Raw genomic sequence first — 22,018 nt, forward strand, 5'->3', positions numbered from 1 at the left:
CTTTGTGTTAGAAACAATCCAATTATACTGCTGTAGTTATTTTAAAATACACAATTAAATTATTTTTGACTACAGTCACCCTGCTTTGCTATAAAATACAAGGTCTCCTTCACTGTTTCCAACAATACATCTTGCGTGTACCCCTCAACTATCCTCACTGCCCTCCCACCCCACTCCCCTTCCCAGTGCACACGTCTTTCGAGGCCTAACTTAAATGTCATCTCTGTCACAAATTCCCCCTCTCGTCTTCAAACAAGTGAGAACAATCTTTTCCGTTCCTGAACCCCACAACCCTCTGATTATGTGCCCAACATCTTACATCACGATTGTAGGTGACAAAATCATTTCCCAAGTAAATACATACCAGGCCTATGGTAGAAGCCCTATCTGGGGATCAGTCAATCCCCTACAGAACCTGGCATATAGTACTTCGGAAATACTTAGTAATTCTCACTGAAATGCAGGCATGAAATAATTAAGCTGCTATTTTACAATACTGTGATTTCTTGCCTGAGACAAGCATTTTAAGGCCTATGAATACTCAACTTCTGCTGGACTAAGCTGCATATTCTTGGTAACATATATATGTAACAGAAAAGTTCTCAAACTTTCACACTTCTTAAAGGTCTGAAACATGACAAATACCATTTCTCCACTTTTAAAAAGTATGTTAAGTGTTGCATTAATATTCTCACATAAACCATTAACTGCTTCATCCTGCTTTTGCTTCTGGGTTGGCTTTGATGACTTCACCATAGTAAGGCATCGTAAAACCTCACAGTTTGTGCTCACGAATGTGAGGTTTTAAACATGAAGGTCCCTCATTACATCTGTTCCTGCAACAGAGTCTGGCTGAGGAAAAACAGTTTACACTACACAGTGTTCATGAAACAATGGGCTCCTGGCCATCAGGGAACCCCAAAAAAGGGCCTGAGAGTTTGGGCCTCTGTCCTCTGGAGATAGCAGAAACAGTTGTCAACAATGCTCTGAATAACATCAGAAAGGAGCCTGTCACTCTGGCGTTGGGCCTGCCCACATGCCGGGGCAGCTATCTGCCAGTGCTCCTCAGCCAAGCCTCAGTGGAACTGCAGAGCCCCAGCCAAGGGAGACTGAGACAGACAGAAAAAGTGAGGAGACAGAGGGGCTGACAGGGAGTGACCTTCCTAAGGAGGTGAAGTCTGAAGGACAAGAGCTTATTGAAACTCCATAAAAAAGTGCAAGGCGCACCTGGGTGTTCCCTATAACCAGGGGATGCCGTCTGAATCCAGATGAAGGGCAGATGCGTTTGAGGGAAATTGAAAGAAGTAGTTAGCAGATCATACATATATGAAATACATTCACCAAGCAGTGACACAGGGGCAGGGAAGAGCCTATTCAAAAAGGGTTTACACAATGAGATCTCATATTACCCCAGTCAGAATGGCCATTATGAAAAAGATTTTAAAAAAATCATAACAACTCATACATCATTGGTAGAATTGTAAATCAGCACAACCTCTATGGAAAATAGTATGGAGATTTCTCAAAGAACTAAAAATAGAACTATCATTTTATCCATCAATCTCATTATTGGGTATCTACCCAAAGGAAAAGATGTCATCACATCAAAAAGACACCTGCACTTGTATGTTTATGGCAGCACTACTCACGACAGCAAAGATGTGGAATTGACCTAAGTGTCCATAAACCAATAACTAGATTTTTAAAAATGTGGTATATATGCACAGCAGAATACTACTCAGCCATAAAAAAGAAGAAAATCATGTCTTTTGCAGCAACGTGGATGAAACTGAAGGTCATTATCTTAAGTGAAATAAGCCAGGCACAGAAAGACAAATATTGCATGTTCTCACTCAGAAGTGGGTGCCAAAAAAGTTGTACACATGGACCTGGAGAGTGAAATAATAGACTATGGATACTCAGAAAGGTGAGGGGTGGGAAGAGGGTGGCTAAGGAGAAATTACTTAATGGGTTCAACATACATTATATGGGTGATGGAAACCCTAAAAGCCCTGACTTGACCACTCTGCATGCAACAAAATTGTACCTGTACCCCATAAATTTATATAAATAAATAAGAGTTTGCATGAATTTAGGGAGCACAAGATTCACAGGCAGTAAGAACAATACAAGGAATATTGGCTAGCATTCACTGAGCTTGTGTTCTGAGTCAGACCTTCTGTAAGTACCTTCCCTTGTATTGTCTCATTTAATCCACATAACCCTCAGGAGGTGGATCCTGTTGTGATGACTCCCAGTTGTCTGGAGGAAAGCAAATGATGTTATAGAGAAGCCCCACCAGAGAGAATATACCGGGGTCCCCGTCCCAGCTCTGCCCCTAACCAGTTGTGACACCAGCAGCTCACTCTGCTTTCTGGGCCTTCATTTCCTTATCACTAATTAAGGCAACCTCTCTGGCCCCTTCAGCTCTAACATGACAAACCCCAAGCCCAGACTGAGTGGACCACAGGTCTAAACAACAGGAACATTCGTTACCCTTCTAATATGCAAATGGGGAAAAAAAAACTAAAAAAAACCTTTATTCATATGCAACTAAACCATCCATTTAGAACACTAGAAGCAGTAGCGCAATCACAGTTATAAAGTCGATAATGCTTCAATATGTCATAACAACATGCTGAATTACAGAGATAACTGAGACAAAAGCATCGTTTTTGCCTGTTTATTGGAATATTTCTCATTATGTTCATATTTTCAGGGGGAGAAAAACAAAGACGATTTTTTTCACTCACAATTTTCTATAATAACTCAGGCTTTTAAATCTTACCCATCATTCATCTCTGACTCTCCCGTCCTGCCTAGCACAGTACCTTGCATGTTACAGACTCCACATACATTTGATCAGTCTACCTGTTCTGTATCTATTTATTCTTATGCCATGTAGACAGAAGCCACTTTCTGACACATTTCCAAGCCAGCTGTGGCAGGAAACTTTTCTAAACTGCATGGTGTTTTCAATTGCCCTGGTGGGTGAAGGGTTCAATTAAAGGGACAGCTCTGATGCCTACCCAGTCTGAATAGAGTTGCTGGCCAGCACTGCCCACCTTTCCTCTTTAGGCTTTCCCAGTACTGCACCAACCCTAGCCCAAAGGTGCGTAAGCCCCAGACCTCAATCTCTTGAAAACTGTTTCCTTCTCTTTGTGATCTGTATCAACAGTTTAGGTACAGATTTACTCTAAGCAGTTTGTTCTAAGCTTGTGATTTTTTTAAAAAGCTTTTTCGGTTAATTAACCCGTCTGAGATTCTGCTGAAAGCCACAAACCCACTTCAGAAAAATGCAACTACAAGTCTTCCATCATGTTCGGGGGGGGGTGGGGGGGGATGGTTCAGAGACCTCCAGGAGATGGTCCATGGGCATGAAGCTAAGAAGCTCTGGGAGGTACTGAGCAGAGAGGGGCAAGCAAGGAGACTGAGACCCCAGTGGACTCAGCTACCACGCTCTCTGCCAGGTGGCATGGGGCCCCTTCTCCAACCAAAAGAGTTTCAGGTCTTATAACATGGCCCTATTAGAATGGCCCAATAACCAAACCTGGAATCATGAATCATTCAGATGCTCCATATGTTTTAACTTTAAATATCAGAAAAAGAACAAAGAACAAAGAAAATGTCCTGACTAGGAGAGAAGAAAATGTCCCTTAAAACATAAATTCAAAATGACTTTAAAAAAAAAAATCTATGATGTCCTCCAATTACTGTGGATATTAACCCATCACTTCTCCGCAGGCTAACTCCCCATCATAATTCAATATTTACCTGACCTAAACCAGGGCGGGCTCAATGGATGGCCTGGGGTGCTACTTGCAATTGATTTTTAGTGGCCAGCAGCTGTAATCGAATAATGTGAGTGTCTAGCAGTAGTTTGATTAGATTGGAGCAAATGTTATGGCCCTGTAATTTGGGAAATTCTGCAAATTTGAGCTTCCAGATCATCTCTGGACTCTACCATCAGTGCCTGCATGAATAGCAGACACTTAGGAAACACTGATGAATGACTTAATGAAATGCATGAATAGGTAAGCTATGGTTCATAGCCCCTGCCACCCTCACCTTATACAAACACTGGCAGTTTCCTGTGGTTTCGCCTTTGCTCCTATTGCTTCCTTCCCCCTTCTTCACCTAATTTCCGCTTCCTTCAGAACTGAGCTCTGGCATCATCTCCTCCTAGAAGCCTTCCTAGACTTCCCCTAGCTGGGATAAGAGCTCTGGGTTCCTTACTGCACCTTTTCCTCAGAATTAACATTTGTCTTCCTTTGGTATCTGCTAAAAACTGAATTGTGTCCCTCTAAATTCATACACTGAAGCCTTAACCCCCAATACAACTATATTTGGAGATAGAGCCTTTAAGAGGTCATGATTAAGGTTAAATGAAGTTATAAGGGTGGGGCCCTAATCCAACACGGCCAGAGAGCACTCTCCCATCCCCACCCCTGCACCCACACCAAGGAAAGGTCATGTGAGAACATAGCAAGAAGGCTGTGTCTACAAGCCGAGAGCCCTCACCAGAACACAGCCCTGCTGACACCTTGATCATGAACTTCCAGCTCCCAGAACTGTGACAAAATAAATTCCCGTTGTTTAAGTCACCCGGCATGGCATTTTGTTAAGGCAGCCCAAGCTGACTGAGACAGTATCCCACACAGGCTCAAGCTCCTGAGGGCCGGGACTGTACTGTGTTCTTATTTCTAGTCTTAGCACCTAGGGCAGCTCTTGAACATAGTTAAGTGCTCAATAAATTCTTGTTGGACAAATGTAAGAGTAGATGACGATAAGAAGCCAGAAAGACTTCCTCCCTTTTCCACCCTTAGGACTGACTGCAAAGCCATGTTTGGACCTTCATCACTGTCGGTGAAAAACTCAATACTCCAGGTGCTGTCACTCCCAAGAGAGGGGCAAGGCGCAAGTCAAGGCCAGACATCAACCCTCTCACTGTCCTCCCTGCCCATCACTGCAGCTGCTCTTGCTGCCTGACCCAGATGTCAGAAGCAACGAGGAAAAGATGGAGCATTCAGAAATAATACGACCCTTGGCTCCACAGTGTCCTTTATTCATAGAGGAGTGGGCCCTAGCTGTTAAACTTGGCTGTGGAGTGCTTCAACCCTCTAATCAAGCTATGAGTGCTCAACCGGGACTCCATATGTATGCTGCCGTTTGAGAGGGAAACAAGAGGAAGGTATTGTGCCTGCCCTCGAGGAATTTGTAAGGTGGCTGCGGAGGTCTGACATTAGGGTTTGCTCTCAGTCCTTCCCATGTTTGTAAGTTAGTAGACAAAGGCTTACTGAGTATCTAGAACACACAGGTCACAGTCAGGTGAAAAAAGATGAATTGGTTGTGGATCCTAGCTTTAACAATAACAATGAAGACACCAATATGTATGTGTTTCGCACTCTTCTGTGTTTCTATAGATTTAGCTTATTTAATTCTCACAACAATTCTATAACATGGGTACTATTAGCCCCCACCTTACAGAAGAGTAAACTGAGGCAGGGGCAATTAAGCTGTTTGCCCCACATATAAAGCCACCAAAGCAGTAGACCAGGGATTCCCACCCCCCACCCCCCCAGGATTGTCACATGGTAACAGAGCCCTTCTTTCTCCTCATCTCTAGAACAATATGGCTGCACCATGTGCAGAATTTCCATATGCTGGTGAAAGGACATGAGGAGGCCCAATATCTAAAGCAGGGGCACAGTCAGGTGACAGCAGGTGTGTCAGGGGCAGCTTGCTTGGCCAGGTGCCCTCAGTCCCCACTCTGTCCAGGAAAAGCCTGCAGGGGAGCAAGGGGGTCCATGCAAACCCTAGCCCACACCCTCTTCCTGGCTCTCTCCAGCTCACCATGCCATGATTCTAGTGCTCTGTGAGTTCTGAGAACAGAGAGATTTCCTGGAGCTGGGGAGGAAGCCAAGGACCATCTGAGAGTCACAGATTGTGGCAGTGAGATGGAAGCTGACAGCGGTGCCCAGACGCAGGAACAGCTGTGGAAAGGCCAGCTGGAGGAGGCAGCACAGGGGCGTAGGGCAGAGTCAGTGAGTGGGGTCAGCAGGGCCAACGGGGATTCTGCCCCACCCTGGCTTTTCCAAGTTCACGTGTCATCCTGGGTGCGCTCACTGACGTGAATGTGCAGCCATCGCACTCTTCAACCTTATCAAAGTGTGGGTATCTTAATCCAGTAATGGTGCTGAACGCACAGTTTCAATGTCAACTGAATGTCCAGGAAGAAATGGGCTTGTACAGTCTTTTGCATTTCCATGGAAGTTAGCTTAGGCCACATCACCGAGAACATGACCCAGTTTAGCAGCAACGTCAACACAGCAGGCAGTAAAGAAAATGCCAAGTATTAGACGACCCAGGCACATAGGCAGCAAGATGCACCCAAACCACGGAGCAAAGTGAAGGCAGAGGCCAGCAGCCAGCGCTGCTTTTGACTGAAGCCCCTGTAAACCACACTGCATGGAGGAAACTGAGAAAGAGCAATTTTAACAGCAGCAACGACAGAGTCAGGAGTCTACCCTTGAGTGTGGCTGCAGTATTTCACCCAAGATGCAAAGGCAACTGCCACAGAGATAGGGTAGGTTCACTCCCAGCTTTAGAGACTCTGCGTGTTTGAAGAGCTCCCAAAGAACTGGGTCTTCCTTCATCTGGAGATGACAAGGGGCAAGAGCTGTGTGTGCTCATTTCCATGTAAATGAAAACTGCAGCAGCAGATTTTCAGCAAAGCCACTCTCGAGGGGATAGATAAATGCCCTGCTACCTCCTTAAACCACACAAGACCCTCCTTGATTAATTCAAAGCTCATTGAACAGACTGCACTTTAAGGAATCTTCCTCAAATCAGGCCCTGGCATTCCAGGGGCCCATATGTGGCAAAGATCTAGGAAGGCCTGGGGCTGAGAAGAGGTTGCAGCAAGGTACTCTCAGCAGGCTACCAGGCTGCTTTCCTGAAGGGCTCTGAGGCTGGAATGCAGAGGATTTCCAGGCATTCCCACAAAGGACTAGGAATCCCAAGATCTCCAGCCCACAGATACCAAAAAGCAGTATCCTACCTGCAAAGCTATAAAGAGGATTCCCAAGAGTTGGAGACAGCAGGCAGCTAGAGGTGAGAGGAGGCAGTCAACAAAAAGGATAAGCACTAAGTGAGTCGCTGGATTCAAATGCAACTCCCAGGTCACCCACCGTCCTACCTGAGCCCGTGGGGGTGAACTCACTGTGCCTGCACACTTCCAGCAACAGAAATAGCATGCTGGATAAGGGGGAGGCAGAGCGAGGGACGCATGGAGCACCTCCCTCTCTCACGGACCTTGGGAGCACCTATAACAAATCACATGCCCCCTCACATGTTTAATTTCTTTTTCCTGAGGCTTCTGTGAGCACACAAAAGGAGCCCACTGGGCTTGGGCCAACAGCTATTGAGAAGTTCCTCTCAACGCCACAAGGACCTTCTCCATCTTCAGACGCCACCATTCACTGAACATGCCAGCAGCAGGCACTGAGAACAGACTGACACATCCCATTTTGCAGCAAAACAGCTCCTCCAGCTGCCTGACATCATGTCCACACACAATGAGCTTTCACGGGGTCAGGACCCGCACGTGGGAAGGCATTTACATGCTGCACAGAGCATCCCTTACCCTCCCTTCGTACTTAAGGAGGCAAAAAGCAAAAATAGCCCTAGGCACAATGAAGAGATGTCTCCCACCAGACACGCAATAATAACTGTTTCGTATTCATCAAATGCCTCTGCCACTGCCGCCTGTATACCAGCACATCCTGTGTCCCTGTGAAGTCCAGAGGAACAAGCCTTATGGCCCCTGATTTACAGATGAAGAAAGCAAAGCATGGTGAGGTTAAGGGACTTGCTTCAGAGGTGACAAAGCTGGTCACAGGGGTTGGAGTGATGGAGAGATCACTCTCTAACAATCAAATACTTTGAAGATTAACTGACAGCCAGAGAAGACTGAATCTTTGAAAAACTCAAGGACAGGGCTGCCAAAAAATTTGTGCAGGGAGAATTTGTATCTGGAGCACTGAACATATTTTTAAAAATCCCAGTGCCCCAGGAAAAAGGAAGGGGCAGCAGCAGGGAGGAAGGTTCCTAGCCACCATCACTGCAGTGTTCAAGTGACAGATCCATCTGCTCAACATCCCCAGGAAGGGAAACACCCAAAGCCACTCATGGCCACACTGACCCTGTTGTACTCCTCTTCTCCTCTTAGCTTTGTCCTCCCAGTGAAGGCCAGAAAGCTACTCGGGAGGCTGAAGCAGGAGAATTGCTTGATCCGGGGAGGCAGAGGCTGCAGTGAGCCAAAATCATGCCACTACACTCCAGCCTGGGCAACAACAGCTTACAATAGCAAAGACTTGGAACCAACCCAAATGCCCATCAATGACAGACTGGACAGGGAAAATGTGGCACATATACACCACGGAATACTATGCAGCCATAAAAAATGATGAGTTCATGTCCTTTGTAGGGACATAGATGAACCTGCAAACCATCATTCTCAGCAAACTGACACAAGAACAGAAAATCAAACACCACATGTTCTCACTCATAGATGGGTGTTGAACAATGAGAACACATGGACACAGGGAGGGGAGCATCATACACTGGAGTCTGTCAGGGGGAATTAGGGGAGGGACAGGGGGGGATGGGGAGTTGGGGAGAGATAACATGGGGAGAAATGCCAGATATAGGTGATGGGGAGGAAGACAGCAAACCACATTGCCATGTATGTACCTATGCAACAATCCTACATGTTCTTCACATGTACCCCCAAACCTAAAACGCCATAAAATATTTAAAAAGAAAAAAAAGAAAACGTTCTGACTCTTCTGCAGCTGAGCCTCAGATATCTCTGATGTGGATTCTCCATCCTGTAATCATAGGCTTCCTTCCTTCTGGCTCTGCCAACTTTCTGTCCAGTTGATACGGGCATCTAGAATTCAGATTACTTAAACATTAAAGGAATAACATACAAATAAGTCTCCTGCCTCCAAATAAGAGGGGCAATTGGTTGCCAGAATAAACTGTTGTTTGTTTCTCTAAAATTCTTATTATGACCAATGCTGACAGTGAGCATAACTCCTCAGCCTCCCTACTTGCTTCTCTTGACACTTAAAATGTGAGTGTCCCCTGGGCTTCATCCTGAAACTCTCCTATTTGCTCATTCTACCCTCGCTTCCTGGGAAATTCAGCTCCTCCTGCAGCTCTAGCGACCCTCTCAATGTAGATAACAAACAAATTTCCATGGCCAGCTCGAATCCCTCTCCTGAGTGCCAAACTGAGTTTTCAACTGCCTGATAGACAGATGGTGCCCAAATGGATGTCCTGCAGGTGACCCAAGCTTCCTCATCCAGAATGAACTCATTAGCTTTCCCTCCGAATGACCACTGTTGGAGCTCTGCTAATTCCTCCAAATTTTTTTGGCGACTCTGCCTCCAAAAAAAAAAAAAAAAAAAAAAAAACCAGAATGAGCACCTCCCATCTACAAAGCAATGGTGTAAACAGAAGGATGATAGAAAAAGCCCAGTCCACCATTTACAATCCAAAGAGGAAAATCTGGGCAAGTCTTTTAAAGGTCACAGAGCAATCCAGAACCATATTGTTCTAAATCAGATGAACTTTATATTTCTAAGACACTATACCCCCTCCATTTTGTATAAGTATAATTTAAACACTGAGGTAGCCTTCATCAGACACTGAGTACATGCTGTCATGCTATAACCAAAATGTACAGATAAGACCCCCCAACACACACAAAACATTAACTGAAAATGCATCTTTGGGTTAGATTCTAACCTTGAGACTCAGAGGTGGTTAACAGTGGTAGCTTAAAAGGACGGTTGAGAGCCTCTCACGAGATTAACTCTAAACCTGTCAAATTTTTACAAAAAAAGCAGATCCTATTGTTTCTCACCTGGAGAAAATCAGGATCTTTTGGGTTTAAGTGTTTAGGAAAGTCTGAAAGATTCTTTTATGTACTGAGAATCTGAATTTGCAACTATTTAGAACAGGAACAGTGCTATGTACATGAAGGTGTCAAAGAATCCACAATATTCTTATGCAGATAATGCATAAGAATACATTTTCTTTCTTTCTTTTTTTTTTTTTTTTTTTTTTTTTTTTGAGACAAGGTCTTGCTTTGTCTCCTAGGCTGGAGGGCAGTAGCTCGATTTCAGCTCACTGCACTTCTGCCTCCTGAGTAGCTGGGTCTACAGAAGCCCACCACTACAACTGGCTAATTTTTTTTTTTTTTCAGATGACGTATCACTCTGTCACCCAGGCTGAAGTGCAGTGGCACAATCTTGGCTCACTGTAACCTCCACCTCCTGGGTTCAAGCGATTCTCCTGTTTCAGCTTCCCGTGTAGCTGCGATTACAGGTGTGTGGCACCATGCCCAGCTAATTTTTGTATTTTTAGTAAAGAGAGAGTTTTGCCATGTTGGCCAGGCTAGTCTCAAACTCCTGATCTCAAGTAACCCACCCACCTGGGCCTCCCAAAGTGCTGGGATTACAGGCATGAGCCACTGCGCCTTGCTACACCTGGCTAATTTTTGTATTTTTGATTGAGATGGGATTTTTGCATGCTTCCCAGGCTGGCCTTGAACTCCTGGGCTCAAGTGATCCACCCACCTCTGCCTCCCAAAGTGCTGAGATTACAGACATGAGCCACCACACTGGGCCCATTTTCTTTATTTCTTAAAAAGAATCTCTCTCTTACTGACTTACCCAACTCAACCACTATGTCTTCCATAAATACAATCGGACCCAAAAAATAAGGTCTTTTTATATTTTGCCACTCTGAGAAAAAAGGAATATAATGCATGAGTGACCCTCCTTGCTCATCTCCACTTCAAAGCTGGTAATTCTGGAAGATAAAAGTCACAAATTTCAAACAAAGCATGAGATAACCAAGTTACATCTTCATTTTCAAAGAACGTCACCCTTACTCATCCTCTCTTGAAAAATGCTCAACGGATTGGGATGATGACGAAATGATCACTGATCAGGTTTATCCAGTTCTGCAATTCCTCTCACTCCTAAGAACCAAAATCCACTCCTGGAGACTGGGTGCACACATGGAAAGGGTGATGCTTCTGTCTGCCTGCAGGCCCTGACCTGCTGGGGCCTGCACATGGTTCTGTTCCACAGGGGAGGTTCACCTGTAACAGCACTCCCAAGTTTACTGTCCTTTCCAAATTATGTCAAGAATTATTTTGTTTGACTTCTCTGATGTTCCCAGTTTACCTTGTTTAATATTAAGAAAGCAATTACAATACTCGCAGTTAAGAAGCTATTTGAGCAACTCACTTAATTATTTCTATTTGTTTTTCTTCTTGAGTGAACAGTTTCTTTTCTCTTAGGGTGGTACAGTATCCCTCTTCTGAGAGAAGAGGAAATGTTGGGCCAAATTCTTTCCTAAAACACAGCATCTTAAGCTCATACCATCAAACATGGCTTTCTGAGTACATGACCCTCAGATCTCACAAACTATAACATGTTATTTTTACTTCAAATTTAACCTTTCTTTTTTTTTTTTTTTTTTTTTTTTGAGATGGAGTCTTGCTCTGTCACCCAAGCTGAAGGGCAGTGGCATGATCTCGGCTCACTGCAACCTCTACCTCCCGGATTCAAGCAATTCCCTGCCTCAGCCTCTCGAGTAGCTGGGATTACAGGAGCCAGCCACCACGCCTGGGTAATTATTGTATTTTTAGTAAAGATGGAGCTTTACCATCTTGGCCAGGCTGGTCTTGAACTCCTGACCTTGTGATCCACCAAACTCAGCCTCCCAACGTGTTGTACTTACAGGCGTGAGCCACCACATCCAGCCCAAATTTAACCTTTTGGGGGGAATTTTACACACACTCACAATCCTTAGATTTCTTTTTCGTTTTTCTTTTTTTGTTGCAGTGACAGAATCTTGCTCTGTTGCCCAGGCTGGAGTACAGAGGCACGATCATAGCTTACCGTAGCCTCAAATTCCTGGGCTCAAGTAATTCTCCAACTTCAGCCTCCCAAAGCGCTGGTATTACAGGCATGAGCCACTGCGCCTGGCCAGATTTTGTTTTTCGTTTACCTTTTGACATATACTAACTAGATTATCATCTACATCTTACAGCTGAGAAGATAAGTTTAAAGTCTGGGCCAAAATGACAAAGAGGAACGTCTTGACCAATAGAAGCTGTTACTCCTAATCTGGCTTTGTCTGATATTTCTGGACCCCTGGAACAACAGCCTCACTGAGGACGTCTCTTGAAATTTAAAAACAACAACCAAAGGCAGAAAGCAAAAAAGAGAGAGAGAGAGAAATACTCAAAATCTCTTCCTCATCTTACTAGGTTGTTAAGAAAATTAAAGGTGGTAATACAGGTAGAAACATCTTGCAAACTGTATACTTGTTAAGTGTTTGTCCAAATTACATGAAAAAGAGCCATTCTCAGGAAGCCTCTTGCTAAAGGGGCAACAGAGCTCAGAGAACCCTCAGAAAGGAATGGTGATGGCAGTGACAATCACTAGCAGAAGGCCCCAGAAACCAGCCATTTGTTTACTCACCCTTGGCAGAGCAGGTAAGAGTCAGACACGACCCATTCTGACTACCTTCCTCCAACAGCCACAAAAGGACAGGCACAGGGGTTTCTGTCCTCTTACCGTTCACCATTCAGAGCCAAAGGTTCAGGTACTCTGGACTTCACTTTGTCTTGGGTTGTGGGATTTTGTTATCGTTGTTGATTTGTTTGTATGCTTTCTGCTTTTTGCTCACACCACAAGAGAGTTCACTTCTACTAGGGCAGGGGGTGTTTCAAAATATTTGGTAACTGCAGCTTATAGAAAAATCTTGAGTCAAATACAATACAAAGAAAAAATGTATTTAGGGATTGGGATTTCAAGCCCTGGCATGCTAAAAGAAAGATTACCATTAAAAGGATAATCTGGGTCACCACGCCCCACTTGCAAGCCAGGTGACCTTGGACAAGTTGCTTAATCTTTCCATGCCTTCTTTTCTTCTTCTATAAAATAAGGATAAATAATAGTATCTATTTCATACAGCAGTGAGGGATTAAATGAGTTACTGTATACAAAGTGTGAAAAACTGAGTTGGTACATGATAAACACTTTTTAATTATTATTGAAGAATTATTAGCAATTTGGAAACTTGTATCAATCACCCAGATGTTGGCCAATTTAAAATTTTGTCCTTTTTCCCAATCTTCCATGGTTAACAATAGCTGAACAGCTCATTCTTATAAGAATGGACCAATGAATCAATAAAATACATAAGAATATACATTTATGAATCAGTCTTAGATACTATGATTGGTTTCTGTGAAGTGGGACCATATTTGTATACAAATTTGAAAGCCTATCCTTGTGCCCCTTTCTTTCACTCAAGTCAGAGGCAACGATCCCAATGATCTATTTAGACATACTGTTACTATGTGTGGTTATTTCAATTGCCAAACAGCAAATGAGCTTTCAAACCAGGGCAAGGATAAAGAGGAGCAGTCTGCAAAATCACCTTTCTCATCAGAACCAATAACACTAAAATAACTAACATTAAATTTTAAATCAGATTTAAGATATGTGTGGAAAAAATAATTTTGTTCATGCTTTTTGCTTTTAAACTTTTGAGAAGACACCAACACTTACTTGTATGTTTTCTCAGAAGCAAGGACTGTGCCCCCTTATCTGTGTACCCTCAGGGTGTACAATAGACACTGGAAGAAGAAGGATGGATGGGTGGGGAAAAGAGAGCCATCTTTACCCAGATTTTAGAATCTATCAAATTCCTGTAATCACAGAATCAAATATTAGTGATATGAAAGGAACTGAGTCAAGGGGAAGTCACACCACTTGACCAAAGCCAGGTGACAATTTAAGGACAGAGGTTGAACTTTGAGTTCTGTCCATCCTATAAAGAATACAGAGCTCTTGTTTATACCAGAGCTTCCCATCTAAAGGCAAGCCATTACGTCTTTTGCAAGCTTTGGAAATATGTCTCTGACACCAGGAACAGAATAATTTAGGTACTTTTCTTCACGTATCTAATCAGTATTTATTGGAGAGAGATCTTCACCTACATTCTTCATTACCTCCAAAAATTAAAGAACCACTGATTCTCTTACTTGCCTCTTCAGGCCTGAGATGAGAGATTTGCTACTTGTTATATGAAATCCTTCTGCCTCCAAAAGCTTTCACATTTCACCCACTGGATAAATCAAAAGAGTTTCCATGATGCTTAAATTATGGTAGCCTTTTGCTGAAGAAACATACGTTAGAGTTTGAGGAGATGGGACTTTGGGTACAGATTAAGTGCAGTTTGAAATTGTGAATTTTAGATGTAGCACTGAATGAAAAGCTTTCACTCTACCACGTAAGAAAAGGTTTCTCAATAAAACCAAGGGACTTGACATCTACAAATCAGTAAGTCAGTCAGAAAGCATCTATGTCTACCTGCTGGCACACAGCACACACCACAGTAACATGAACCAAATGAGACCTCCAGGAGCTTAATTCAGCTGCACTAGGACCATAACTTGGGTACAGAGAGGACAGCTGGACTGGGGGTTCACCTGAGTCAGAGACCTAGAAACAGAGAAAGGAAGAGCCAAGCTCAGATGATATTTTGCTCCTGCTCTCAACCCTTCCGTGGGTTCCCCACTGCCTGCTGTATGACTTTCAGAACCCTCATTGGGGCTTCTAGGACTTTTAATAAGGTTCTAACCTATTTTTCCTTCTACCCTACTGATTCCTTGTAAGTATACTATATCCTAGATTACACAGACCATTTTCTGCTCCCTGAACAGTCCAGTCATGTAACCACCTCCAAACCTTTGCACGAGCTATCCCTCTGCCTGAGATGCACCCTCCCTCCCCACCACCCTATCCTAAGTGCTACTTCTTCTCTAGAGCCTTTCCTGATTTTTTCCCAACCTCATAGACTACCATTAATTAGATGTAGCCCCAGCTGTTATGAAACTTTTGCAGTTTTATATAAAGTAACTCGCTCATAGTAATTATTTTCTAAATGGTGTGGCAGTAGTATGGGAATTTTTTTTCTTGCTCTCAATCAAAATTAGCTGAACATCTACTGTGTGTCAGATGTTGTGCTGGGTACCTGAGACACAAAAATGCATAAAGTCAGGATTCTTGCCTCAGGGGGCTTGTGGTCTAGTAAATGAGACAATATTATGATAGAAGGTTATAGCTAGCGCAATGGGAGCCCAGGTAAGGGAAGAGCTTACTGACTAGGGACATATGAAAGAGGTTATGGGAATTTAAAAGTTGGGGATAAAGAGAAATTAGAGAAAATGTGCTCATTTGGGAAAAAAATGAAGAGTAAGAGAGAGTTCTAGGTAAAAATCACATTTATGCAACAGTGTATAGCTCAGGGCAGGGGATAGGCACTCAATGTTTATTGAATGAAAGGTCTCCAAAATTATGACACTGTCTTAGCCCCCTCCTTCCTACTACTACTTACATTTACTAAGTGCCTACATGATTTCCATTCTTCATGCCAAGCCCGTAAATTAGACACCGTCATCCTCATTTTATAGATGAGGAAGCTGAGGCTCCCAAGGCCCAAGACCCCAAAGCGATCAAGTGGCAGAGCCTGGTATGAGTTATTTCTAATATAGAAATGTGCTAAAGAATTCACCTTAAAGGAGTCACTTGTTGAGCCAACTCTTGGCTCTCTTCCTTGAAGCCTTGGGGTGGGGGACACTCTGGGCATCCCTCAAAGCCCAGCAGGTCTCTGGTCAAGCATGCTGGAGCGGAATGGAGAGAAACAGCTGAAGCCACGCCCCATGCAGATTCCACGCACGCATGGTCCTGTATCTCCCCACCAACCTGATGTTAGTTGTCGCACAGCATTTGGTCTCAGTGGCCCCAAATGAGGGCCCTCTTCCTTCATGACAAAAGACAGCCTGGAGAGAGCCACCCAAACATCACCTCAGGACAAGTCTGGCTCATAAAAGCTTCCCTAGGGTTCAAAGGACTGAATTGGAGCTCTGGCTTTCTAAGACAAAGCATTTCATTTTTGATGGGGTTCTTGTTCCTACTTTTCTTTGTCTAATCATTTTCTCAATTTCTGCCTTTCTAGTTCAGGCTTTTACTTTAATACTCATACTGGGGACATGCTTTTTTTTCTCCTAGCTGAGATGATGATATCTTGCCATTGTGGTGTTCCTTTTCCATTGAAAGTAATCAAAAATAAAAATCCACATTTCAGAAAACTATCTATTAAATAGACATCTTTTTGTGGATGAAAAAAGAAACAGCACTCTCTGGGGGCTGATTTTCAGCTCTGTGTATCACCTGATATCAGGTGAGACTTCTGCCCCTCACAGGCCACTTGCATTTAGTAATTGAGAGTGATGGCAGAAAGTCTGGAGTAGAAGCAACTTATTTTAAGGAGTGCCTTGGTCTCAAGCATTGCTAATCAAAGTGTGGTTCTTGGATCAGTGGTAACTGCTTCACCTGGCAGCTCATTAGAAATGCAGAATCTCAGGCCCCATTCCAGGCCAAATGAATCAGAATCTGCCTTTTTAACAAGATCCCAGGTGATTTGTATGCACATTAAAGTTTTAGAAGCACAGGTCTAGAGCTAAGGTGAATTTGCTTTTATTGCCTTCCTGGAGCCTCCATGTGAGTTTCTTTCCTAAGAAAGAAAATCTCTGTACAGTGAACTCCACAGGACACCCCCCACCACCCTTGCCTGCCCAAACTGTTTATTCATAGAGGAACTGTGAAGTGATAAATATTCTTTCAGAAATCACACTCTCGGCCTGAAGGAGTTGAAGGTGAAAAGCTGATGGCTAGCTTTCTGCAGCATATAAGCACCTAAAAAGAAAGAGCTCTGAGACTGACAGGTGACAGGCAACCCTTACTCCCATCCTCTTCACCAACGCTCTGAATATTTCTGCTTGGCAGAAATATTCCCTGGGAAGGCAGGGAAAAAAGACATGCCATAGGAACCTTACAGGTGACTGCCACAAGACTGAGGTGGCCATGATGTACACTGAGCCCTGAAATACTGAGGAGGATGCTCTGTAAACACGAACGAGCAGAACCAAGAGCACAAAACAAATCTCGGCTGTGCTCAGACCTCACCCATCCAATAACAACAGTCAAGACAAATGTAAATGAACCTTGATTAACTAGTCTGTCATCTACATGGGAGAAATGGACCAAGAGGAAAAATCACGTCGACCTGGTTTGAGAGAATGAACGCTAGAACTGGGGGGCCAAAGAAGGGAGGAGGACAGGAAATGATCCAGATGCACCCAATACTGTCCTGCCCGTCTATTCCACTTATCTGTGAAGCAGAGCTGATGTCCATGGCAGATCACAGGCTGTGACCTGAGCCCTGGCAAGGCCACACAGGTGCTGGCCTGGCCTCACACTTGACCTTTTCCTCCATGAAGAGGAAGTGTGCCTCAGAGAAATCTCTATAAAAAATACAAGCACCCAAAAAGTTATTCTTTCTTAAAAATAAAAACCAGTGTCCCCCCAAAGCAAGCGTTTTCGCACTAATTTTGATAGATATGCACATTGCAATAAACACTTTATGCTCTGGTCATCTTTCAGATGTCTAAGTGGAATGCCAGGGTTATTGATTGCTGTGTTAAAGCACAACTTGGTACATCTCTCCTCCACTATTGCTAATTTTCACTCTTTTTTTTTTTCCATTTTCACCTTCGAATTCTCTGAAACAGCAATATTTTAAAACGCTAAAATGGTTTATTTATATCAATCAATACTTGCTTTTCAACCAATTATAATTTATTTATATATTAACAGTATTTCAGCTCCTTTTATATCAGCAAGCTCGAGAACGTTTGCAATGGACAGGAATGATGGACGGCAACGAATAGTGGAGGCTGGGAGACTAGGCTCTGAAATTCAGACAGGAACTCCATCTGTCTTCTTCTACCACAACCAAAAGATCCCCCTCCCCCAGAACCAAATATGTTATAGATTAGCCGCCCACGGAGGCTGAGGCTATCCATTTTATTTCAGCTAACTCTACTTCATAGAAGAGCAATTGACTTTATTCCCCTATATCAGACCTCAGTGAGCAAAGCAATCTCTCAGAAACACACCTGAAAGAATATCTCTGCACCCCCTACCCAGCCCCAGCATACACAGACAGGCTGCACACACAGGGAAAGGGAAAGTTAACTTTCAAATAAACCTGCCCCTCAGCCAGTCTGACCACGTTTCCAGACCCTTCACGTTCTCAAAGGTGGTTCTTACAACTCTTGCTTAAATCCAGAGGCTGAAATTTGACCTGTCTGCTGAAGACATTGGCAAGGGTCAGAGGTCCACAAATGCATCACTTCTCCCCCGCCCCTCTTTTTCTTGGCCAAAGTAGGAATAATGGGCCAGGCTTTATTGTCTTTCCTTGGGAGAAGCCAGGCCCCGAGGCTGGTGGGAAGCTCCAGACAGAATGTGGGTGTGTGAATCTGTGCGGGCTCCACAGGGGAATTTTCAGGGAACTCCAGGGGTTTTGGAGAAGGGCAGCCATAGGCTGGGACGCAGGCACCCTAGCGTTGTCAGGTCCTCCTGAAGTCTGGGTGTATGGGGGAGGGGTGCAGGGCTGTCCTGGCAGCTAGGCTCTCTCTGCCGTCTGGGCCATCCCCGGGCCCTCCCGTCACAACGGGGTCACTCACCACCCGTGAGCTGTGCAGGGCCGAAGCACAGCGCCAGCTGAAACCACAGGATCACGGCCAAGAGTCTCTGAGGGGACTGAGGTTGCTGCTGCTGCTGCTGCTCTAGAAATCCATCTCCATTGCTCGGGTTCATTCCATGATACATCTTTCATCCACAGAGGGCATCCAGCTTGCAAGAGTCTGCAACCAGAAGCGGAACACTACAATAAGCCGGACTGCCCGGGCTTGAGGGCCACACTCCCCCTCCTCCGCTCTGGGACCCGGCGCCTCGGCTTCCCAGGCTCCATCCCGGTTCCTCCCCCGCGCGGCCCCCGCCCCCTTTCCCACGGCGAGGTCCCCCGCCTTCCCCCGAGCGGGGTGCACTGAGTAACAGCCGCCGTGGGATGCTGCGTGTGCTGGGGAATGGAGGACAGGAGGGAGGGCAGGGGGTAGCGCACAGTGGCTCCGCGCCGGTCCCCGGGATTCAGCGGTTGTGCCTACCACGGGAAAGTCTAAAGCCTCCCCACGTCTCGGGGCCGAGAAGACACTTTTCCCTGGGCCTATACATTTCTGTCTGGGAATCTCACAATGTGGCACCGTCTCCCCAAGCTACTTCTCTGGTTTTCCTCGGGATTGGGATGGATCCTACTGCCCCAGTCCCCAGTGAGATTTCTCTGCGTTGTCAAAAAAAAAAAAAAAAAAAAAAAAAAAAAATTTCTCCCTTTGGGAGCAGCACCAGGCACCAACTCCTCCTCCCCGGGCTGCGCGCGCCTTCCCGGGTAGGAAGCCCCTTCCGGGGCTGTCGGTCTTACCTGTGGGTCTCATGCAGGCAGCTTCCTTCCCTCCTCCGCCTCCTCCCCCCGCCAGTCTAACCCGCATCTGTGCGCGACCTCTGCTGCCGCCGCTGCGCGAGCGAGCGAGACGGAAGCTTCGGTGGCGGCGCCCGGCTCCAGCTCCCCCGCCCGCGCGCTCCCTCCCCAGGCGCCCCCGAGCGGGCGGGTGCGGGGGGAGGACGGGAGCCCGGCCGCGCGCCCCCGCGGAGGCGCCCGCGCGCCCGCTACCTGAACTTGAGAGCGCGCGGCGGCGGCGACGCGGAGAGAGGGAGGGGGCGGGGACGGGGCGAGGTGGGGGGGCGGGGGCGGGGACGGGGCGAGGGGTGCGCCGGCGCGCGGGCGCGCGAGTACGCGCCTCTACCAACCCAGCCAGCGCCGCGGCTGGGCTGGGGACTGGCGAGGGCGGGGGCGGGGACGGGGACGGGGCCCGCCGCCACCGCCGCGACCAATGGGAAGCTCGCGCGCCTGCACCTGTCGGGGCGCGAGGCGCCGGCGGCCGCTCTCGCACACGCTCGCAGCTCGGTCGCCCCTTCCCCGGCGCCGGAGTGCGGCCCCTGCCCCGGCTGCGCGCCTGCCCCGGTCCCCGCCCCGGCCTCCGCGCGGCCTCCGGTGCCCCCAGCCCGCGGCGCGGCCCGGCGCGGGAGAGCGCTCCGCCCTAGACCTGCTACCGCGGTGGTGGCTCCAGACCCGGGGCAAGTGCGCGGCCGGCTGCTCCGCACCCCAGAACGCTCGCTGCAGACCCGGTTAACTTGAGCACCGCCAATTGCTAAAGTCTCTTAATTTCCCGCGTTAACCCCTCCTCGCCCCCACCTCCGCCGAGGCTCTGCGTGTCCTCGGGAGCCAGAAGGACGACCTGAAGCAGCTGAGAGGCACTCTCCCGCTCCTCAGCACCCTTGGCATTTTCCCTATGCCAGCCGCAGGCGTTGTGAGTGAGGACCCCTGTCCGGTCTTGGAGACGCGCGGGCCTCTCGGAGCCTCGGCCTGGGAGACGCTCCCCTGGGCCGGGAGGCGGGGGTGGCGGGTGCTCGGTGACACGCAGAAGGCTGGGTATCTGGAGGAGGGGAGGCTTCCGCGGTCGTAGATAGGAAGCCAAGGGGGTCGGGGTGATTGCCCTCCCAGCCCCAAGTGGAGAGAGTTCGCCTGATCATGCCCCCTCTCTGCGCCGATTCTGGTATCCGAGCTCAGCCCGCAGCGGTTGCAGCTCTCACTCGCCGCCTGCTCTGACCGCCCGCGGTCGGTTTCAACATTGGGAAGCCCACATTCCAGCCACAGTGATTAAGAGGTGTCAGCTAATGAGGTGGTGTCCACCGGCTGCACTATAGAGCCAGTGACACTCCATGATTCTGTAGCAATTTGTGGATATGAAAACCATGTTCCTGATACAGCTACCAAATCATCCCTTGCTTGTATCGACTTTCCCAATATCATACATACCGATGGTAGTTGGGAAATTACAGCTTTTACTGTGTCAACTCTTACTGGGAGTAATTTTAACAAATTCTTTCAGGATAGATTAGCTTTTAGTAGATAAGTTCCGTTATTTTGGGGTGTGTGTGTATGTGTGAAATTGAGATGGCACCTTTGCATAAAATAAACAAGATTTTGACCACTACAGGTTATACTTTGGGACCCCAAAAATCTTAGTAGGGGACCTTCTATCTTCCTAAGATCCTGGGACTGTCTTCTACAGTTTGAATAGTTATTCCATTTTATTTCTTAGTAAATTTTGTAAATCTTTTTAAATATCCACCAAATCAACAATAATCAGAAATATTTGTTGATCATGCACATGTTCTTACAATCACAAGTGATATATCCAAGTGCTGTTGAAATCTGTTCTTTGGCTGGAGTACAATCTATTTTTACAGAGAATGTTGGGACTGAAAGGAACGTTCACGTTTATCTGATCCAAACATGGGATCTATGCTTGAGTCTCCTCTCTGACAATTCTAATAAGTGGTCTTTCAGCCCCCATTGAATACTTATCAGGGTAGCCTGTTTAACTTTGCCAACAGGTCTCTTAGAAAAACCTTTCTTACATTGAAATCTACTTCCCTGAAACCTTTACCCACTGATTCTGTCTCTCCCCTGTGAGCCCATGCAGCTAAATCGAATTCCTCTTTCTTAAGAGAGCATTTCATGGCTTTAGAGATGGCTTCATGTTCCCTTGAGTCTTCCCTTCTCTGGGTCACACATAGCCATTTCCTTCAGTGCGACAATTCCCAGACTTTTCGCCAGCCTGTGGCCTTTCACTGACCCAGTTTCTCAGTGGCCGTCCACCCTCAACAATCAAAGTTTATTTTGAGAAAGGGGCCCTACTCTGTGGTTCTCACCAGTACAGGCCAGTACTGTCATTTTCTGTGTTTTAAACAACTTGCTTCTATTAATTAAACTGAAGATGATAAGCATTTGGAGGGCAACCACACATAACATATTGCTATTATTATTACATATGTTATTATTAATCGTTTTATACATTATCCCGTGTATTATTTTTGTAGAGCAGCCATAACAAAAT

The 22,018-nt window shown here is 46.0% G+C and overlaps 1 protein-coding gene across 3 annotated transcripts in view; it reads right to left on the reverse strand.

The window, feature by feature from the left end:
* SUSD4 (sushi domain containing 4) overlaps positions 1-19,672 on the reverse strand; it is a 139,726-nt gene extending 120,054 nt beyond the window's left edge. For 2 of the 3 annotated variants that reach the window (XM_032289359.1, XM_032289357.1), the window contains exons 1-2: positions 19,480-19,672; positions 18,689-18,868 (exon numbers count right to left, since the gene is read on the reverse strand). In XM_032289359.1, coding sequence (XP_032145250.1) covers positions 18,689-18,833 — 145 coding nt within the window. In that variant the 5' untranslated portion in view covers positions 18,834-18,868; positions 19,480-19,672. Of the gene's footprint in view, positions 1-18,688; positions 18,869-19,254; positions 19,347-19,479 lie in introns of those variants that run through there. The other variant, XM_032289358.1, reaches the window with a different exon arrangement.
* Positions 19,673-22,018: the final 2,346 nt, after the last annotated feature.

This window comes from Sapajus apella, unplaced genomic scaffold (genome assembly GCF_009761245.1).
Source record: "Sapajus apella isolate SASKATOON/1434 unplaced genomic scaffold, GSC_monkey_1.0 scaffold22, whole genome shotgun sequence".
Taxonomy (NCBI): Eukaryota; Metazoa; Chordata; class Mammalia; order Primates; family Cebidae; genus Sapajus; species Sapajus apella.